Here is an 18,793-nt window from a genome sequence, read left to right as displayed (position 1 = left end):
TGAGGACTGGGTCCAGAGAGCTTCCAGGTTGGTGAACACATGGAGGTGATGGGAGAAAGCAGGGAAGCTCTAAATCTCTTCCCTCATACCTTTCCCTTTGCACTCTTCCATCGACCTGTTTCTAAGTTATATCCTTCAGCAATATACCTGTGGTGTCATAAATAAAATATTTTCCCAAGTTCTCTGGGTCGTTCTGCTTAATAGTAAATTAACCATTCCCGAGGAGCGGCGTATGGGAGGTGCTCTACCCAGCTGGTCAGAAGCGCAGGGCACAGCTGGACTCGGGGCTGGCAGTAAAGGCGGACGGGAGGCAGCTTCACGGGACCGGGCCCTTAACCTGTGGGATCTGATGTTACCGTCACAGGGCGTCAGAACTGCTTTAAAGTGAAAGACACCCAGCTAGTGTTGCAGAGAACTGTGTGGAGGGGAAAAAAATCCCAGACCTTTGGTGACCAAAAATGAAGTGTTTTGTGTGAGTAATAAAGGACAGACACATAGGAATATTTTTTCCTTTGTACAAACATTGATGTCTTTTTTAGCCAGTTTTGATGGTAGTTAATTTTTTTAAACCTCGTTTTTAGATGAATCCCATTAAAAGAGTAATAAAATAACTGCCCATTAAAGTTAGTCTAGATGTGACAATGTGTGACTCATCTAAAGGAGGAAACTGATTTATTCAATTGATTTTATTCAGTAAAACTACAAATCCTCATAATGATGAAAGCAGGATGTAAAAGTCAAGCTCGTTTTGACTTCTGTACCAATCTACAAGCCTCTCTGGACCCTAAAGCAACAGAAGAAAAGGACACAGAACTATAAGCAGAAAACAAGGAATACATATCACATACTAGTAGGTAATCCAAGGCAGGTAATTTATACTGTGGCCTAAATTCTCCCAAGCTCTAATCGGATCATAAACCTTTATTCCCATTCTCACGAAGCTGAATTTCTGACAATTAGAAGATAGACTGAATTCTATCTTCATGCAAAGAAACTTAAGCAAGGCCACCTTACACCTACAGCCCTCTGGGCAAACATTCTCAGGAAGAATACATTAATCTCACACATATTAATCTGATTCTATCTTCAGTGTAACTCATCACAAATCATGTAAAGACAATATATGATAAGCAAAGAATATGGAAAACGGAAGAAAGCTTAACAAAGAACTATTTCAAGTCCTAACAATCACTTACAGTAACAAAATGGGGTAGATTATTTTCTTCAGCTGTTTTGTATTCTTGTAGCAGACAACAGTGCCACAGAGTAGAAAACTTAGACCCTGTTCTTTCGCCTAGAAGAATGTACAGTTGTGACCTGAACCATCTACAGTGACTGAAAACAATCTACTGTTGTTGGAAAGGCTGTGGTGAGCTTAAGCCAGTAAGCAAGGTTGAAGATATTCTATGCAATGCTAAAATGGTTCTTTATATGTACATTTGCATTATTCCTCAACAGGAGACTTTTATTAATATACCAGGAGCATGCTCCCTAAGACTGTATATGTTCTAATGAGCCTCTATTTCAATAAAGTCCCAGAAATCATTTTCCACAGAGCATCTTCATATGGAAGGTTATATCAGTCTTCAGTTCCTCTGAAGCACTAGTCCATGATCAAACTTCTTATGAAGAAATGCTCAGAAATAAAGAGATCAGAATTAGGGCTCTCTTTCACTCTTATGGCCATGCATTCATTTCGTGACTTTTTCATTTTTAAAAGAAAAGTGCTGCTGAGATGGAAATCATCTCAACAAATGCAGGGTCAGTCATCACGAAAAAAAAAGTCTCAAGTTCTGGGGAATTCAGTATCACTTCTAGAGTCATTGGTGCAGAACGGCTTCTGCCTCTGCATTAACAGTGAGAGAGAACAGGGTGTTACATGAACCAGAAGAGAAGAAAACCACAATCACAACAGAAAACCTTCAGCAGTACTTACTCTACAACACCGCAGTAACATTCACAATACTCAAATCAAGATCTGTATCGTGAAGAAGCTCTAAGTTTATTGCTGACTTATCTTTGTTAGCTGGACCTCACAAAACAACCATTCTCTCACTGAAAAGAAATAAACGGAGTTTAGGAGGAAACTGTTTTTCTTTTTAAGATGATACAGCTTTGAAGGTTAAAAGATGAAGCTGTTCAATTTCAACCACAGAACAGACTAATTTTAATGAAACACTACTTATGTTAGACAGAATTGAAAAAATTGAAAACATATTTCCTAAGTCATTAATGATACTATATACTTCAAAATATCTGTTCATTTATTTTAAACTTGTTTTCATTTCTTTCTCTGTTTGATATAATGAAACAGTAAGCAATAAAGTCCATTTTTGGAATCCCTTGTTGTTTATATATTTAGTCTTACATTTAGTCAGGGTGCAGAAGGGCATGGTAACCCACTCCAGTACTCTTGCCTGGAGAATCCCATGGACAGAGGAGCCTGGTGGGCTGCAGTCCATTGTGTCACAAGGGGTCGGACACAACTGAGTGACTACCACTTTTAGTCAGGAAGGCTATAGGCTTGAAAAAGACCTTAATAGCTTTCCCTATGTGGAGATGGCTTGAGAATCAAAAACCTTTAAATTTCCAAAGAAGACAGCAGAGGTTCGGATGAAGAAGTCCAACAACTTCCCAGCACACTCCTGAGTCACACCTCCATTCACGCCTAGCTCTCCTACAGTGTTTTACATTTAAGAGCTCAACTCATGAATTCCTATCTATAACCACAGAATTCTAGAAGAAATATCAGAAGCTTAGTCCAATTCCCAGCTGGAGTCGTGGAGTTTTGTTCCCTACAACAGGCATGATGTGTGGTTCTCTGGCCTTTGCTGGATCACCCAAGGCAGCCTACCTCAAAACTGGACAGTTCTATTGTGAAATATGTTCTTATATTGTGCCAGTGTCACATTCCTAAAAGTGAAGGTGAAAGTGAAGTCAGTTGTGTCCGATTCTTTGCGACCCCATGGACTGGAGCCTACCAGGCTCCTCCATCATGGAATTTTCTAGGCAAGAGTACTGGAGTGGGATGCCACTGCCTTCTCCAGGGGATCTTCCCAATCCAGGGATTGAACCCAGATCTCTTGCATTGCAGGCAGACACTTTATCATCTGAGCCACCTGTCACACTCCTAAGGCAAGTATATGTGATTTTCATATTACCCCAAAATTCTTTAGAGGGCACTTCTCTGACTTTTATTCTTGCTGTAAATACAGGATACAAGCAGCCCAATGTGCACACAAGACAATCAATGAGTCATGGGAAGAAAACATAACTTCACTTATATTTTTTATTCATCTTTTTCATATCTGTTTTTATGTTATGAGATACATAATATGTGAAAGTTGCTCAGTCGTGTCCAACTCTTTGCAACCCCATGAATTCTCCAGGCCAGAACACTGGAGTGGGTAGCCTTTCCCTTCTCCAGGAGATCTTCCCAACGCAGGGATTGAACCCAGGTCTCCCCCATTGCAGGCAGATTCTTTACCAACTGAGCCACAAGGGAGACCCAACATAATATACAGGAACAATTGTATAAAATATGAAAATATAAGAGACACAGTAAAACGTGTGGGTGAGCAAAATAATTTGGAGGCTACTCCTCTCCACAGTTAATAACCTTCCCTTTATTTTTAAAAAAAAAATTAGGTCATGGGAGACCTACCTATATGATTATGAATCTTCAACAGATATTAAATACTCATAAACAGTATAGCATCAATCACGTATATAAATAAATGTTCAGCATCAGACTCCAAGGGTACCCAAATAATAGAGTGAAAGGCAAAAGAGTCCAGAAGTGGTGGCAAGGAAATGGGACTACCCAGCTCTCCCATCAAGCTTACTCCATGCATGTGGCAACCATGTATACACACATACACAACCCCCACACCCAGAAGGGGGATAAAGACCTGTGAGCCTATCTTTCCTTATCCCTCCAACCTAAATCTAAAAACTGAGCCTAACTGGACAGAATTTATTTACCTTTAACTGGAGGAGGAAATGGCAACCCACTCTAGTGCCTGAAAAATCCTACAGACAGAGGAGCCTGGCGGGCTACAGTCCCTGGGGTCACAGAGAGTCAGACACGACTGAGTGACTAAGCTTGAGCCTATCTGCCTCTAAAGGCCTAAGCTGGATTCTCCAGAATCTTAATATTCAAAGTGACCCCCAGAACATATCAAGTCCGTTTCAATTAACATTTTAAATATAGTTATCCTTGAAATTAGTTTTCGAGTATAGTACTGTTAGAAAACACTATCAAAATCTTTATTATAGAAAATACTCTAACTTTTTAAAGAAAATGTTCATGTTGCCACAAGGAGTACCCAAAAACAAGGCAAGGAAATGAAGAATGAGTCTTTGAGAAACTGCTCTAACTAGGACCTTTAAAAAAGGCAAGCAATTTAAATTAGGTTTTCAGAGGTTTCCCTAGTAGCTCAGACGGTAAAGCGTCTGCCTGCAATGCAGGAGACCCGGGTTCGATCCCTGGGTCGGGAAGATCCCCTGGAGAAGGAAATGGCAACCCACTCCAGCATTCTTGCCTGGAGAATTTCACCGACAGAGGAGCCTGGCGGGCTACAGTCCACGGGGCCGCAAAGAGCGGGACACGACTGAGCGACTGACACACACAGGTTTTCAAAGCACGTTGTCTAGCTTCTTCTGGTTATTTAAAACCAAAACCACCTTAGCAACCAAAGTAAAAATCCTGAAGCTATTTACTAACCACAAGAGTCTATGCAAAAGTTCAGAATTTGTGCCAACATTTGTTAAAAATTAGTTCCAAGACCAAGTTGGTAATTAAAAAGAAGACTTTGGGATTAGTATGACGGTTAACCAAGAAACTGCTTAAAATACACTGCAACCAGTAAGAATCACAAACCTAATGCAGAAAAATTAGCCATTTCATTAAATACTCTCAGCAGTACCAGAAGGTATCAGCAGAGGGCCTCTAGAAACAGTGGTACGCAAGCTTTCTAAAAACATCTTTCCCAAGTAAACCAGGAAATGAATTACCTCCCTGGTACTGATATTTGCTAAAAAGAAAGTATAAGTTCAAATTAATTTGTCAACATCTGATTAAGATTCTAGCTCAGAAATGGAATCTGGGAATTTCTCTTAAACTAAAAAAATTCACCCCCAAATGAGGAAAGCAATATTCAAATGTCAAATATTCCTTTCCAGGTTACAACTCTGCACTGTAGGACCAAACTTTTCTAACAGTTTAAACAAAAGTGCCAGCTCTTCAGAATATTATTTTTTAAAAAACTGTGTGATATGTATTGTCATTCAGTCACTAAGTCATGTCCGACTGTTAGTAGCACGCCAGGCTTCCCTATCCTTCACTATCTCCCAGTGTTTGCTCAAACTCATGTCCATTGACTTGGTGATGCCATCCAAACATCTCATCCTGCTGTCCCCTTCTCCGCCTGCCCTCAAGACATCTAAGATCATAAAATCACAAATATGATAGAAAAGCAACACGTGCTATCTTATTATCCTGAAAATAAGTAAATTAGGGCCCTACTGAGCCAGGCAGATCCATAGCACTTCTGATTTCCTGACAGACTCTCTTACAATTTCAGAGGCTTCCTTTATCCCAGTAGGCTGAAATTTCTATTATTTGGAGCTGGGAAGTATTTTTGTTAAAGATAAACCAGAAAGTTCACTAGCAAAGTCTTATTAACATTTTTAAAATTACTGGGCATCTGTATTTTTAAAGCACTATCGACAAAAATTTCAACTGTTCTGAATTAAATTCTATGACTATTAAATTAAATTCTATGACTTTCACCAGGTGAAAATCAAAGATGATATGAAAAAGATTGCAAAAAGGAAAAGCAACTTCAAACTAGCATTAAATATATTAAAAGAAGCACATCTGATTAGAATCAGAAAAGTGATAGGGGCTTCCCTGGCGATCCAGTGGCTAAGACTCTGGGCTCCCAATGCAGGAAGACCAGGTTCGATTCCTGGTCAGGGAACTAGATCCCACATGCTGCAACTAAGACCTGGAGCAATGAAATAAACAAACAAGAAAAGCGATAGTTAAGCTCAAGTAACCACATGTGGGCAGTGTATTCTGTTTTGGAGACCATAGTTTAAGAAGAATACTGAAGAACTAGAACAACCAGGAGCTGATGGACCGGTATGACTAAGTATTCAAAATAATGGTGTGAGAACCCCCAGTGCTTGCTCAGCAGCACACATACTAGAACTGGAGCGCAGAGCATAGTCACGTGGGCCCTGCACAGGGATGATGCTCAAATTCCTGAGGCGCTCTGTATTCTTCATGGGCCTCTAGGGTCTTTAGTGAATTGCTTAAAACACAGATTTACATCTGTGACTGCCAAGGATCTTCCTGATCTGCAGTTTCCTGATGGAGCTCAGGGAGACTCCAAATTCATTTAGCATCCCAGAATCTCATTGCTAGAAGGCCATTCTTTAGGTCAGTTTTCTCTTTGAGCTACTTCCAGGCATTACTCACGGCTACAAGATTAATTTTGGCAAGACCCACAACAGCAAAGGGTAGTAGTCAGAAGGATGACTTTTGTTACTCATCTGTCAAAGATGACCAGAGTTGTTTAAAAGTAGTAACAGAAGAAACCAAAGAAGGGTAATGGGGAAATCAGCCTTTGTCGCTGCTCTCATTCAAAACGCTTATCTAAGTTATTTTGAAAAAGGAAAAACTTTGTCCCCCTTTCTCGTCCCCTACTTGACAAGAACAATCACATTCTTCAATTCGCTGACATACAAACAGGATAAAGAGGCAAGAAAGCTGAACGCGGAATCAGAAGGAACCCAGGGATCTGGCCCTAGTATCACTCACAGTTAGCTGCATTACCTCAGGCTGTTTTTCCAACATTTCTGGATCTGTAAAATGAGGAGCTTCCTTACGCTTAGCCCATAGGCTTAATAGTCTTTGAGATTTTGCTAATCACCCGGCAACAGCCAGCAATCTTTTGGCTGAAAATCATTTGTGTTGCAAGGGGCTCATTTTGTAATCAAGGTTTCTAAATTCTTAGCTTCCTCATTACTATGATATCGAAATCTGTGTCAGGGCTCTTTACCCCAGTAAGATGTTACTGTGATAAAATAAAAGGTAATTACCCGTTCTGTAGTTCAGTCAGTAAAGAATTCACCTGCAAGGCAGAAGACGTGGGTTGAGAAGATCTCCTGGAGGAGGAAATGGCAACCTACTCCAGTATTCTTGCCTGGGAAACCCCATGGACAGAGGAGCCTGGTGAGCTACAGTCCATGGGACAAGAATCGGACCCAACTTTTCAACTAAACTACCATCAATAAATATTTTACTTGATCTTTGGCTAAAGATATATTTTTGTAATATATAAACCAATAAATCCTTGCTGATTCTTTTTACAAAGAGATTTGTCCAAAGACTGATTTTTTAAATCAAACATCTTTTACATATTTTAAAGGATTCTATTTAGGAAAGAAGATGCTTTCAAAGTCAAACCATACATAAAATGAGAGACACTATTGCCTAATAAATATATGCTGATCCTGAAGTATGAAATCTGGTCTGCTCCCATTGACTGACAAGATCACAGGTCATAATGATGTAACATCAAAACAAGTCAAATATTAACAAATACTTACTAAAGCTCAATATTGTGCTAACTTGCCAAAGCTGCCTATCTTTCTTTAGATAAAATGCTGCATTATGATCGTTGAAGAAAAACCAATCTATTCTAGTAATTATCTTCTATCATACATAATCCTGGTCTGTCCTTCTATTTATCTACCTATGAGCCTTTGGGAAGCTAATAGTCACAAGACAAATTCTTGTAACAATGTTCTGGATTAAAAAAAAAATTAAAAAAGGGTAGTGGACTTTGGGAGCCAAAATTCTCCCTCCCTCTTGAGATTGAAGGCTACTGATTAGGTACTCAAATCCTTCGTGAATAAAAAGGGAAAGCAGAAGGTATAGGCACATACTATGTTCCTTTAGAGGTCTAATTATTCTAAAGTCTCTATATATTTTGTAATATAAAGAAAAAGGAGGTTAAATTGACTTCACATTATGTTGAGCCTTCGTCACAGAAGGAATACAACTCAGATATTAAAAACAAAACCAAATAAAACTTGGAGAGACATCCTTATGCCTGGTAAGTCTACCAAGGTCAAGAACATCCTAGCTATATCTTCAGTTCCACTCTTAGGACAATCATATTAAAAGTTAGCGTAAGATCATTAAGGATAATAAAGGTATCTTGTGGATCACGCAGAAACATACTGCATTAAAACAAACATACACATTCTGGACCTCCTTGTAGCTCAGCTGGTAAAGAATCCACCTGCAAAGAGGAAGACCTGGGTTCGATCCCTGGGATGGGAAGGTCCCCTGGAGAAGGGAAAGGCTACCACTCCAGTATTCTGGCCTGGAGAATTTCATGGACTGTATAGTCCAAGGGGTTGCAAAGAGTCAGATACGACTGAGCGACTTTCACTTCACTTCATTTCACACATTCCAGACCTCTGAGTTAGGGTCAAAAAGCCTAAAAGTTACTTCCTTTGGCATACAAGTTTTGTTCTATAAAGTACCTTTACTAGAGAACAACGGAAAAGTCAAAACACATCTTCATGTCTGATTTATTCCTACTTTTCCATCCCATATCATTTCCTTGATAGCATCAGCTACCAAACTAACACTAAATACACAAACGAGAAAGATCTCTATTGGTTTTCATTTAAAAAATACAATTTTCAATGTTTTGGTTTTTAGAAAAACAGACATTATTTTACTAGTTCTCCCAAGCAGACTTTAGGACTTTCAATTTTATCTCTAATTATTTAAAAAGTATTTATTTATTCATTTATTTGGCTGCACTGGGTCTCAGCTGTGGCATGTGGGATCTTTAGTTACAGTATATGGGATCCAGCTCCCTGACCCGGGGTTGAATCCAGACCCCACTGCACTGAGAGCCTGGAGTTACAGCACCAGACCACCAGGGAAGTCACTTTATTTATTTTTTCTTATTTTTATTTTTAATTGGAGGATAATTGCTTTACAATTTGTGTTGGTTTCGGCCATACAACATTTTATACAATACATACATTTAAACATACAATTCTAACATTGTCAGTAAATTCTACCCACTCTTCTATTGTCACTTCCACTGCCACAGTTACCAGTTCAGTTCAGTGTTTTAAATTCAGTAGTTCAGCACTACTACTACTCCGTACGATAGTCACTACTCAGTCTAGCCCATATCCTAACAATTCCCTGAACTAGTCACTTCTCAAGGTGTAATTCCTTCATTATTAATGGCCTGTCACAGTAAGAGTCATCGCCTCACTTCCATCTGCTTCTCCTGGTCTAGGGGTACCACCTTGTGGTCAGCAACAGGAATTATCCTTCCCATCACCTCGTTTCTTTCCCCTTTGGTAGAACATTACACCTAGAATTTCTGGTTTTGCACACGGTTCAATTAACTCAATTTTACAAACCTCCCTTTCATTTGAACAAAGCAGAATGCCATCCTGCAGTAATTTACTGCGGAGGGTAGTGTTCCTTACTTATAAACCCTGGGAAACTCACATACTCTAAGTCTACAAGCTATTTGTTACTGAAAGAGAAAGAATGGGTTTTATTCTACACCTTTGACAAGGCCACGTGACATGACTATTTTAAAAGCTACATATAAACACAGTTAAGTTTATTTTTAAAAAAAACCAAAAACACACAGTAGGCCCCAAATGGAGTCGCTTATGCTAATCCTCATGTCATCAAACTGAAAACTAAATTACACTTTTTTGCCTCTCCCAGAAATGGACTCAAACCAGCCAACCAGGAACTGCTGATTAGCATTAGTTAGGTAACCCTTGTCATCCTCTGTAGGGAGAGTAACCTAGCAATAAACAACACGCTTTTTGGGTGAGTGTCGCAAAGAGTCAGACACGACTGAGCTACTGAACAGAACTGACTGAACTTCCTTGTTCCTGCTCCCTTCTGCCTAGAAGTCTTTCATTTTGTACAGCTCTTCAGAGTTCCTTTCTATTTGCTCAGACTGAATGCTGCCCAATTCATGAATCGTCAAATAAAGTCAGTAAGCTCTTAACTCGGTTCACTTTCGTTTTTTTGAAAAGTACTAACACTTAGACCATACAACCTAAGTTTAAATAAGACATACAGATCAAATTCTCATTTATAAGAACTGTTTCAAGTATTGCTCCTCACCCATCAGGCACGGCAGACGGGTGGCTACAGCTTATGGCCTTGACGTGCACTATCATTTTCTCCCCTTTAACAATGCCAAAAAAAATCCAATTTCCATAACATTTCCTCATAGTACAGGCCTTTGGGACCTTCCCCCTTGCTCCTCCGCCAGGTCTCCCTTCAGAGGTCTGGTCTGCTTCCTCGAATCCTTCAGGTTTTTGCCTGTATATCAGTGAAGTCTTCCCTGAGCACTCTGCTTAAAACTTCCCTCCCTAGAAATCTTTATCTTCTTACACAACTGTCATATCATGCACTTTACTTATATGTTTTGCTTACCTCCTTTTAAACTTCTCCAGAGCAAGTATTTTTGTTTGTTTGATTCACTCATATATTCTCAGCGCCTAAGACTGTGGTGGGCAAAGTATGGGCCGAGGCCCAGTCACTGTTCACCAGTCAAACCCCGGCATGCCCATATTCATTTACATATTATGGGTGACTGCTTTCACGCTCCGACACAGTTGAGTAGTTGCAAGACAGACCATATGGTGGAAAATACTTACAATGACTACTTACAGAAGTCATGTGCAGATCCCTAACCTAAAACAATGGTAGGTCAAACACTCAGTGTAACAATTACTGAACAAATGTATGAACAAACAAAGGGGGAAAACGTCTCCGATCCCACAGTATTTTATAAAGATATAATGGAAGAGCGTCTAAGATATAATGGAAGACATCACTACGAAGCCCTCCCCAGTCTGGCCACCTGTGACCTCTCTGACACCATCTTACTACTGACCCCCCTCACTCAGCTTTCCCACACTGGTCTTGCTATTCCCTGGACACGTCAGGCAGGGAATGTCAGCTCCTACCCTGGAGTTATTTCATCCGCCTGAGTACTTATCCCCCAGACAGCCAGCCTCATGACTAACTTCTTCATCTCCTCAAGTCTTCACTCAAAGGTTACTTTCTCAATGAGGCTTACCTTACCTTGTACTGCAACTCCCCTCCCCTCCCCTCTGTACACACCCCTAATTTCTTTCTTTCTCTAATTTTGTTCTTTTCTTCCCATAATACTCATCACCTTTCATCGTAACATATTATTCATTTTTTATATCTATTGTATGTTATCTCCTTCAACACAGAGTAAGCCTCCATAATGAAACTGCCTAGTACATAGCTGGTATTTAATAAGTATTGATGAATAATTAAGTGAAAGATTACTCCATTTCAAAAACTTCTCCATGTACATTCTCAAACTCCCTAACTAGATATTGTTTCTTGCTCCCTATCTATTTGCTACTAATTCATCAAACCAATAATCCAAGGGCCAAAGTATTGGATGCATGCTCAGTCGCTCTGCTGTGTCTGACTCTTTGTGACCCCAAGGACTGTTAGTTCTCGAGATTCCTCTGTCCATGGGATTCTCCAGGCAAGAATATTGGAGTGGGTATACACGGATCTTCCTGACTCAGGGATCGATTCTGCATCTCCTGCAATGGCAGGCGAATTCTTTACCACTGAGCCACCTAGGAAGCCCAAAGGATTGGCATGAGGAGTAAGACACACCCCTGCCCTTAGGTAATTCTTTCTGCTCCCACCATCACATCTTCGATCTAAACTACTGTCGTCTCTCACCTGGACACGACAGCCTTCCGGCTCCTCTATCTGGATCCCACCTGAAACCAGTTCAATCCACTCTTCACACCATAAACACAGTGATATTTTCTAATCAGAGGTGAAACTGTCCCCTTTGCTTAAAATGCTTTGATAATACTCATTCCTCTTATATGGAGAAAAACTCCTTCGCACTGGTCTGCAAACTTTCTCTGTATGAAGTCCTTTCTCTCTCCAGCCTTACTCACTGCGTGCTTGCATGTACACGCACACACACCTGCCATCCCAACCCTCATACTCAGTAAACGTCCTTCCATCTTAGCACCTTTGTACCTGGGGTTCTCACTCCATCACCTAATTACCTCAGCTTACCCTCCAGATATTTGTCATTTCCTCACAGAAGTGACATCCTTAACTAGGTCATGAGTTCCTATAATAGTCTCTAGTAGCATGTGCCACGGTTGAAACTTTAGATTTGATCAAGTGATTATTTAATATGTGTCCCCATCTGAAAATAAACTCCATGAGAGCACGGATCACATCTTTTTCTGTTCATCACAGTATCCACAGTGACTGGAACATCTCATTATATGTTTGCTGAACGAATGACTGAATGAAAGCATAAGTCAAGATATGGAAAAAAGGAAAAACTTTAGAGGAAAAAAAAAAATCGTGAGAAAGGAGTACTAACTGCTAAGTTGTAGGAGGTAAAGAAGTCCACATGGGCTAAATTATGGGAGGGCCTGCGTATCATTTTAAGGAACTTTCTTGCCCCTCAGGAAATGATGGAGCCAGTGACGGCTTTTTAAGCAGTGAAAATGACAATGACTTGTTTAGTATTTCAGATAGCTCTCACAAGCTGTGTCCAGTATGGAGAAAAAAAGAATGCGAAAGGGCAGTGAGACAAATGAAGGCCTAAACTAGGGCACTGATTTAGGAATGAAGAATGGGGGCAACCTCGGGGATCACGTCATTAAAGAAAAGTAGCGGTCCAGATAGCTCTAAGCTTGCTGACCAGAGTGACTGGGCTCCAGAAATTTGGATTCAGTAATTCTTAAAACTCATGGGCTGACTGCACTGGAATCATCTGAGGCAATATGTTAGGAAGCAAACAGGAATATAATTAGAAGCATTCATTATTAGCTATGACGATTACTATTCATCCCACTTATTTAATGAAAAGGGAAACTATCTTTGGCCACAGCCTCGGGGTACTTGCTGAGATACTTCTTTTCAGTCACCCGAGCAAAGTCTGCAGAGTACTAGATAAAAAGCACAAGAAGTTAACAGGTAATCTAATGGAAACTCACCCGCTCTGCAGACACCTCATCCCCTGGCAGACACGCAGCAGCAGCGGCAGCGGCACAAGCTATTTCCATCACCGCGGAGCTGGAAGGAGCGTCGGTAGTGGATGAAGACCTGGGTCGGCCGGACTGCATGACGCTTGCCATCTCCTGGCCAGATTTCCTGTTGATCTGTGGACTTCCCTTCGGGGCCTCTGGCTTGCCCCGCCTGCTGTGCAGGCTCGTCCCTCTCTTCATCTTGGGCGGCACGCGGATCTGCTGCAGGACACGATTCAGAGCTGTGGGGTGGGTGGGGACACCATCAGTCTCAGCACACGCGTTCTGGCTTTCCACATCCATTTCAGGCTCTGGCTCTGCCTGAATCTGTTGCACATCGTGGGGAGACACGGACGACCTCCTGCGCTGGTGCTGGAAGAGATGCTTCAAGCCTTGGCCAATCACGTTAATGTTCTCCAAAGCATTGTGGGTCATTTTAGATAACTTTTGTTCTGATTCTGTTTGCTTTCTGGCCTCTGCATCCTGGGATTTGCCTCCGGGATCAGGGTCCTCAAATAACTGTTCACTGCCCGAAGGCTCCATCAGTAGACTTAATACGCTTATTTGCAAACTCAAAATTTTTTTTTTAACACACCACGACTGTCAAATTAGGTAGGCATTGCTTCGACAGTAACTACACATGCAGCTGTGAGACGAAGGCTTCATGCCTATCTAATGTTAAAAAAAAAAAAAAAAAAAAAGCTCGTATTACAAATCCATGCAGAAACTCCAGTGTTAAAACAAAGAAAAACATGCCACTAGCCAAAGAAATAGACACTATCAATAAGCAATCTTTAATCAGAAGATTAAAAGATAGTTTTCTAGATAGTGGGTAATGATTATTTTCTAGAATAGGAGAAAAAGCTCCGAAACAAGTACAAAGGAAATGAAAACAGCGTTGTTTAAAAAATAATCCCTACAAGTTGCAATATGAAGAAGAGCTAAATACTAGAAGAGTCATCTTGGAATGGAAACCATAATTTGAGAGAATAGCCATTACTTGGGGAATCGAGAGAGAACAGAGCACAGAGCATTCAACACAGACTGTCTAGCTGAGGCAATAAATGATTCCTCTCAATCACAACCGTAGTTAATTATCTGTATGCTGAAGCTCAATACAGTAAATTCAAAGAATAACTGTGAAAAGTGGATATCCCAATCTAACTGCATTGTGGATTTTAATGGAAAAGAGGAATTTCCAGTTATCATTTATATTCATCAAGGTCACTGGCAACTAGAAGTGACAGGTTTGCTCTTTTGAGAAGAAAATAGAAACTAAAATCTTATAGGTTGGATTCTCTGCTGGAGCACAAACGACCTTTTGGTACAATGAGTACATGATCCAGAAAGAATCTGTCTTCAGAGAGTAGAGCTTGGCTCAGAACCAGGGAACAAAGAAAGAGACTCAAAGGAATCCCTCTCTTTGGAAAGGGTCGGCCCTGACAGAGGCTGCCGTGTACAGTCCACCCTCCACATATGCGGGTTCCACATCTGCAGATTCAACCAACCTCAGATGGGAAACATTTGGGGTGAAGGAGTTCTAGGATGTTACAAAGAGCAAAACCTGAATTTGCCATGTTCCCAGCAACTGTTTTCATAGCATTTATTTACGTTATATTAGGTATTATAAATGCTCTAGAGATGATTTAAGGTATATGGGAGGATGTGCATGGTTCTATGCAAATACTATGCCATTTCACTTAAGAGACAGGAGCATTTAAGGATTTTGTTATCTGCAGGAGTCCTGGAACCAGTCCTCCATGGGTACCAGGGGACGGCTGTATTCACACAAACTCAAAAGCAAAGAAGTGACACAGTAACGGGTATGACTAAAACGGAGAGAAAAGGAAGGGTCAGATCGCAACCACACACCAACATTAAGTGCAGGAAATCAAAAGGAAGTTGAAACTAAGAGATGTAAGGTCAGCACAATTGCCATAGTTACGGAAGTCACATGCCAAAGAAAGGGAGGGTGTGGTAGGGATGAGATTTCTCATAATAGAAAACTTTTTAAAAAATTGAGTTTCTGCAAATATCTAAAACAAAACTGCATTAAAGTACAGAACCTGCTAAGGAGGACAAAACGTGGTGCATCAAGCTCTTTATTTCTGTATTTTACCTCAAACTTTCGCTCAAAGGGCTTTAAAACTCCCTGTGTTATACCAAGGACTTTGAACAGTTTGAAGTCACAACTAAGTCACTACCAAATCTGAAGCACCTAGGGTGGTCACGGTCTGAGCATATGCAGACAGACCTCTGGCCACCAAACAGCAATCTGAAAGGCATAAATCAGTTGGATTTAAGAGTTCACTCTGACCTGCAGGCTCCGAGAATCCAAAGGGACAGGAATGCACACCCATCAGACCTTTCTTCCCGGTAACTTCTCTCAGATGACCTTCTCACCATGAACGTGTATGGATGCCGTCACTGTGGCTTCGGGGACCACACTCTTCCATGCCTATCTTCCCATCTCCTAACCTCTTCATGACTCAGCAGCATAAACCATGTTGACAGAGTTAAAGACCTTTAACCAGTACCTTCCTACTATCTAAATACCACAAAATTCTTTGCTCCCAAACTAGGTAAATGAGGAGCAGTCACGAAGATGGGAAATTTCACTGCTTTTCACTCAAATTCTCTGTGGCCGCACCGAAAACCGGCCACACCACTGGGGCCTCTCACCCTTTTCCTGACTCTCTGTTGCTTTTATTTTTCCTTTTACCTTTGGGAGAGCCAAGAGCGAGGCCCTTAATCCTTCCGACATAAACAACTGTTTCGGGCTATATGGAGTTTTCTGGGGCTCCTTGTGGGCAATAATGTTGTCAACAGTATATGTATTTAATTATCCTCACCTTCCCTCATGAGTTTCTAGCGCAGACTAACAGTTATTGAATTATTTTCACTCTGCAAAGCACTGAGCTTCTCAGACAAAAAGGGCTATGTAACCAAGATTATCCAGTAATTATATCAATTAACCTCTTCTTGCACTGGGATATTTAGACCCTGAGAAGACAGAAGGATCTGATAGCAGCAGGCTGATAATGAGGAAGTAATTTACTTTTCTCCTTATTTATATTGCATTAGCTAAATAATACAACAGATTTTTTGTTGCTGCTGTTTTTGAAAGCAAAATATATAAAATAAGTTTCTCGCATGAGAATAAAAGATACCATAAAGAAAGGAATGGTGTCAAGGTTCATTAGAAAACTAAACCAAATCTACTTGTCTCATATACAGACATAGAAGGAATTTATTACTCAGCAGATCAGCTTCATTGGGCAGTGTTATAAACTAATCAGATGGTCACCTGCTTCTTGGTTTTATTTTATTTTTTTAATTTTTTTTATTAGTTGGAGGCTAATTACTTCACAACATTGCAGTGGGTTTTGTCATACATTGACATGAACGCTTCTTGGTTTTAAAAAATGGAGAATATGGTACATTTTTAAATGTCAGTATCTTCATTTGAGATTTCATTAGCATATCTATATCATTTATTCTCATATAATTCAAAAGAATGATGAATTATAAGGATATGCCAGCATTTGGAGGAAAACCTAGAAACAGAGTGTTGATTTACAAGCCAAAGCCTGCACAGGCTATCTACATGGCTGCAGAGATTACCAAGTAGAGGAGTAGTAAATTCTGGGATTTCAAAGGCAAAACACATCTTCATGATACTAACAGAAGCTCACCTAACACAGAACACCAAAGAAACCTAAACTGAGCTTTAAGTGTCAAATTGTTAGATAAGAATTTTGAAAAACAACCTGCGCACTGACTGTAAAATGTAATGCTATAATCATTATATAAAACTTGTGAAAGGAAGAAAGCAAACACTAAAATAATTCAATAATGTGAGTGTTTTTTAGGACCACCCCCCCCCCCCAGTTTCTTCTGTAAGACAGTAGTAAAATTCAAATGAATAATAACCGTTGTTCAGCTTATAAAACTTCCCAAACCACCATATTCCGATCTCTGGTTTAACACGATCAAGTTCAACTGTAAAGCTAAGTGTTCTTTCATAAGAAGGAAATGCTGGCTTCTCTTTTATTCACAGGGCTTCTCTGAAAAGTAAAGTCCTTCTAAGTAATCCTGAGGAAACCAGTAAAGAGAAAAGGGAACAAAAGGATATGGGAGAAAGGGGGCAGGAGAAAGGGGTGAAAAGTGAGGAAAAAAGAAGAGGAAATGGTAGCCACCAACAAACTAGATATTTCAGAAAACTTTGTTAAATTCTCAGAATTCTTAACAATTTTCTACAACAGTTTTGGAAAAAAACCCTCAAATTATATATGAACTATCTTTCTTTTTTTTTTCCTTTAAGTTGTTACTCCTAACTTTTTAGTTTTCTTGATAGACACGGTGACCAAAGCTTTTTGGTTTGGCTATAAACCAAATTATTTCACTGACACTAACAAGTTGAATACTTGCCTTTATCACTCTTCCTCAAGGTCTTCTAAGGTGTTCTGGAATCCTTTTAGGGAAAGCTGAAAAGCAAACATTAAGAATTACACAGCAGGAAACTTAGAAGAGGGGAATTTATTTATATAAACATAGGAAAAAACTGAGTATACACATAACAAAATGGTAACATTTATCTCTCAGTGGTAGTAACAGAGGGTAATTTTTTATAGTGTTTTTCAGTATTTTCTCATTTTGCAAAGAAATAATGAAAAAAAAAACTATAATCAAGAAAAAACACTTTGGGGGAAAAGTAACTTGTCAATACTTAAAGAAAGTAGCATATTTCATAAATATTTTTACACTATGATACTGAATTAGGAATGGACAGTCCATTAATTCTAATCTTAAAGTAAAACGAAATGCAAAATAAGTGTGTTTAGTTGCTCAGTCATGTCTGATTCTTTACAACCCTGTGGACTGTAGCCCACCAGGCTCCTCTGTCCACAGAATTCTCCAGGCCAGAATACTGGAGTGGGTTGCCATTCCTACTCCAGGGTATCTTCCCAACCCAGGGCTTGAATCCAGGCCTCCCGCATTGCGAGCAGATTCCTTACCAACATGAAAAGATGTATAATTTTATAAGCAAGCAAGCATCTTTCAAGTAGCTTCCAATTCTCCATTCGCAATTTTGCATTCAAAAGCAACTCTTAAAAAGTATGTCTACCATGAATAATCGAGGCTCAAGATGCACCAAAATGGAAAATTCCCTGGAAAACAGCCATTACCAAAGGCAATTTACTGAGGCACCTGTTTGGGGGGCATCTGCTTTGTGCTCCGAATTACACAAACAAAGCATCCTACCTTATCCTCAAGGATCTAATCTAGGATGGAAAGTAAGTTTACATACTTGAAGCTTAAGGGAAACAGCACAGAACAACATAATTAAGTGCTAGAATGTGTAAAGACAACTGTGATTACCATCAGAAGTGGAAGAAATCAGACTACATTTGCCTTGAAAAGTTTCAAGAAAGAAGCTTTCACTGAACTTTGAAAGATGAGAAGATGGATAAATAAGCAGGAAGATATAGGTCAAGTGTCCCAGCCCCAGAGCAGTAAACACAGCACAGAGCAATATACATGCTGTACGTCGGGGGGCCAGTGAAGAGGCCAGATGACTGTACTGGGGGATACTAATTCTGAGTCATCTGGAGAACTGAGGGGCTGGTGGGCAGATGTGAGGGAGGACTTTCCA

General features: G+C 40.1%; 1 protein-coding gene across 21 annotated transcripts in view; it reads right to left on the bottom strand.

Moving 5' to 3' along the window:
* Positions 1-18,793, bottom strand: part of TMCC1 (transmembrane and coiled-coil domain family 1) — a 151,933-nt gene that overhangs the window by 92,826 nt on the left and 40,314 nt on the right. For 12 of the 21 annotated variants that reach the window (XM_065933915.1, XM_065933918.1, XM_065933914.1 and 9 more), the window contains 2 exons: positions 17,565-17,624; positions 13,108-13,805 (listed from right to left, as the gene is read on the bottom strand). In XM_065933915.1, the coding sequence (XP_065789987.1) occupies positions 13,108-13,680 (573 nt within the window). In that variant the 5' untranslated portion in view covers positions 13,681-13,805; positions 17,565-17,624. Of the gene's footprint in view, positions 1-13,107; positions 13,806-17,564; positions 17,625-18,793 lie in introns of those variants that run through there. The other 9 variants (XM_065933927.1, XM_065933928.1, XM_065933929.1 and 6 more) reach the window with 3 other exon arrangements.

Source organism: Muntiacus reevesi, chromosome 4, assembly GCF_963930625.1.
Source record: "Muntiacus reevesi chromosome 4, mMunRee1.1, whole genome shotgun sequence".
NCBI classification, from domain to species: Eukaryota; Metazoa; Chordata; class Mammalia; order Artiodactyla; family Cervidae; genus Muntiacus; species Muntiacus reevesi.
Note: the sequence above shows the minus strand (reverse complement) of the source record. Positions and strands in the feature narration are given on the sequence as shown.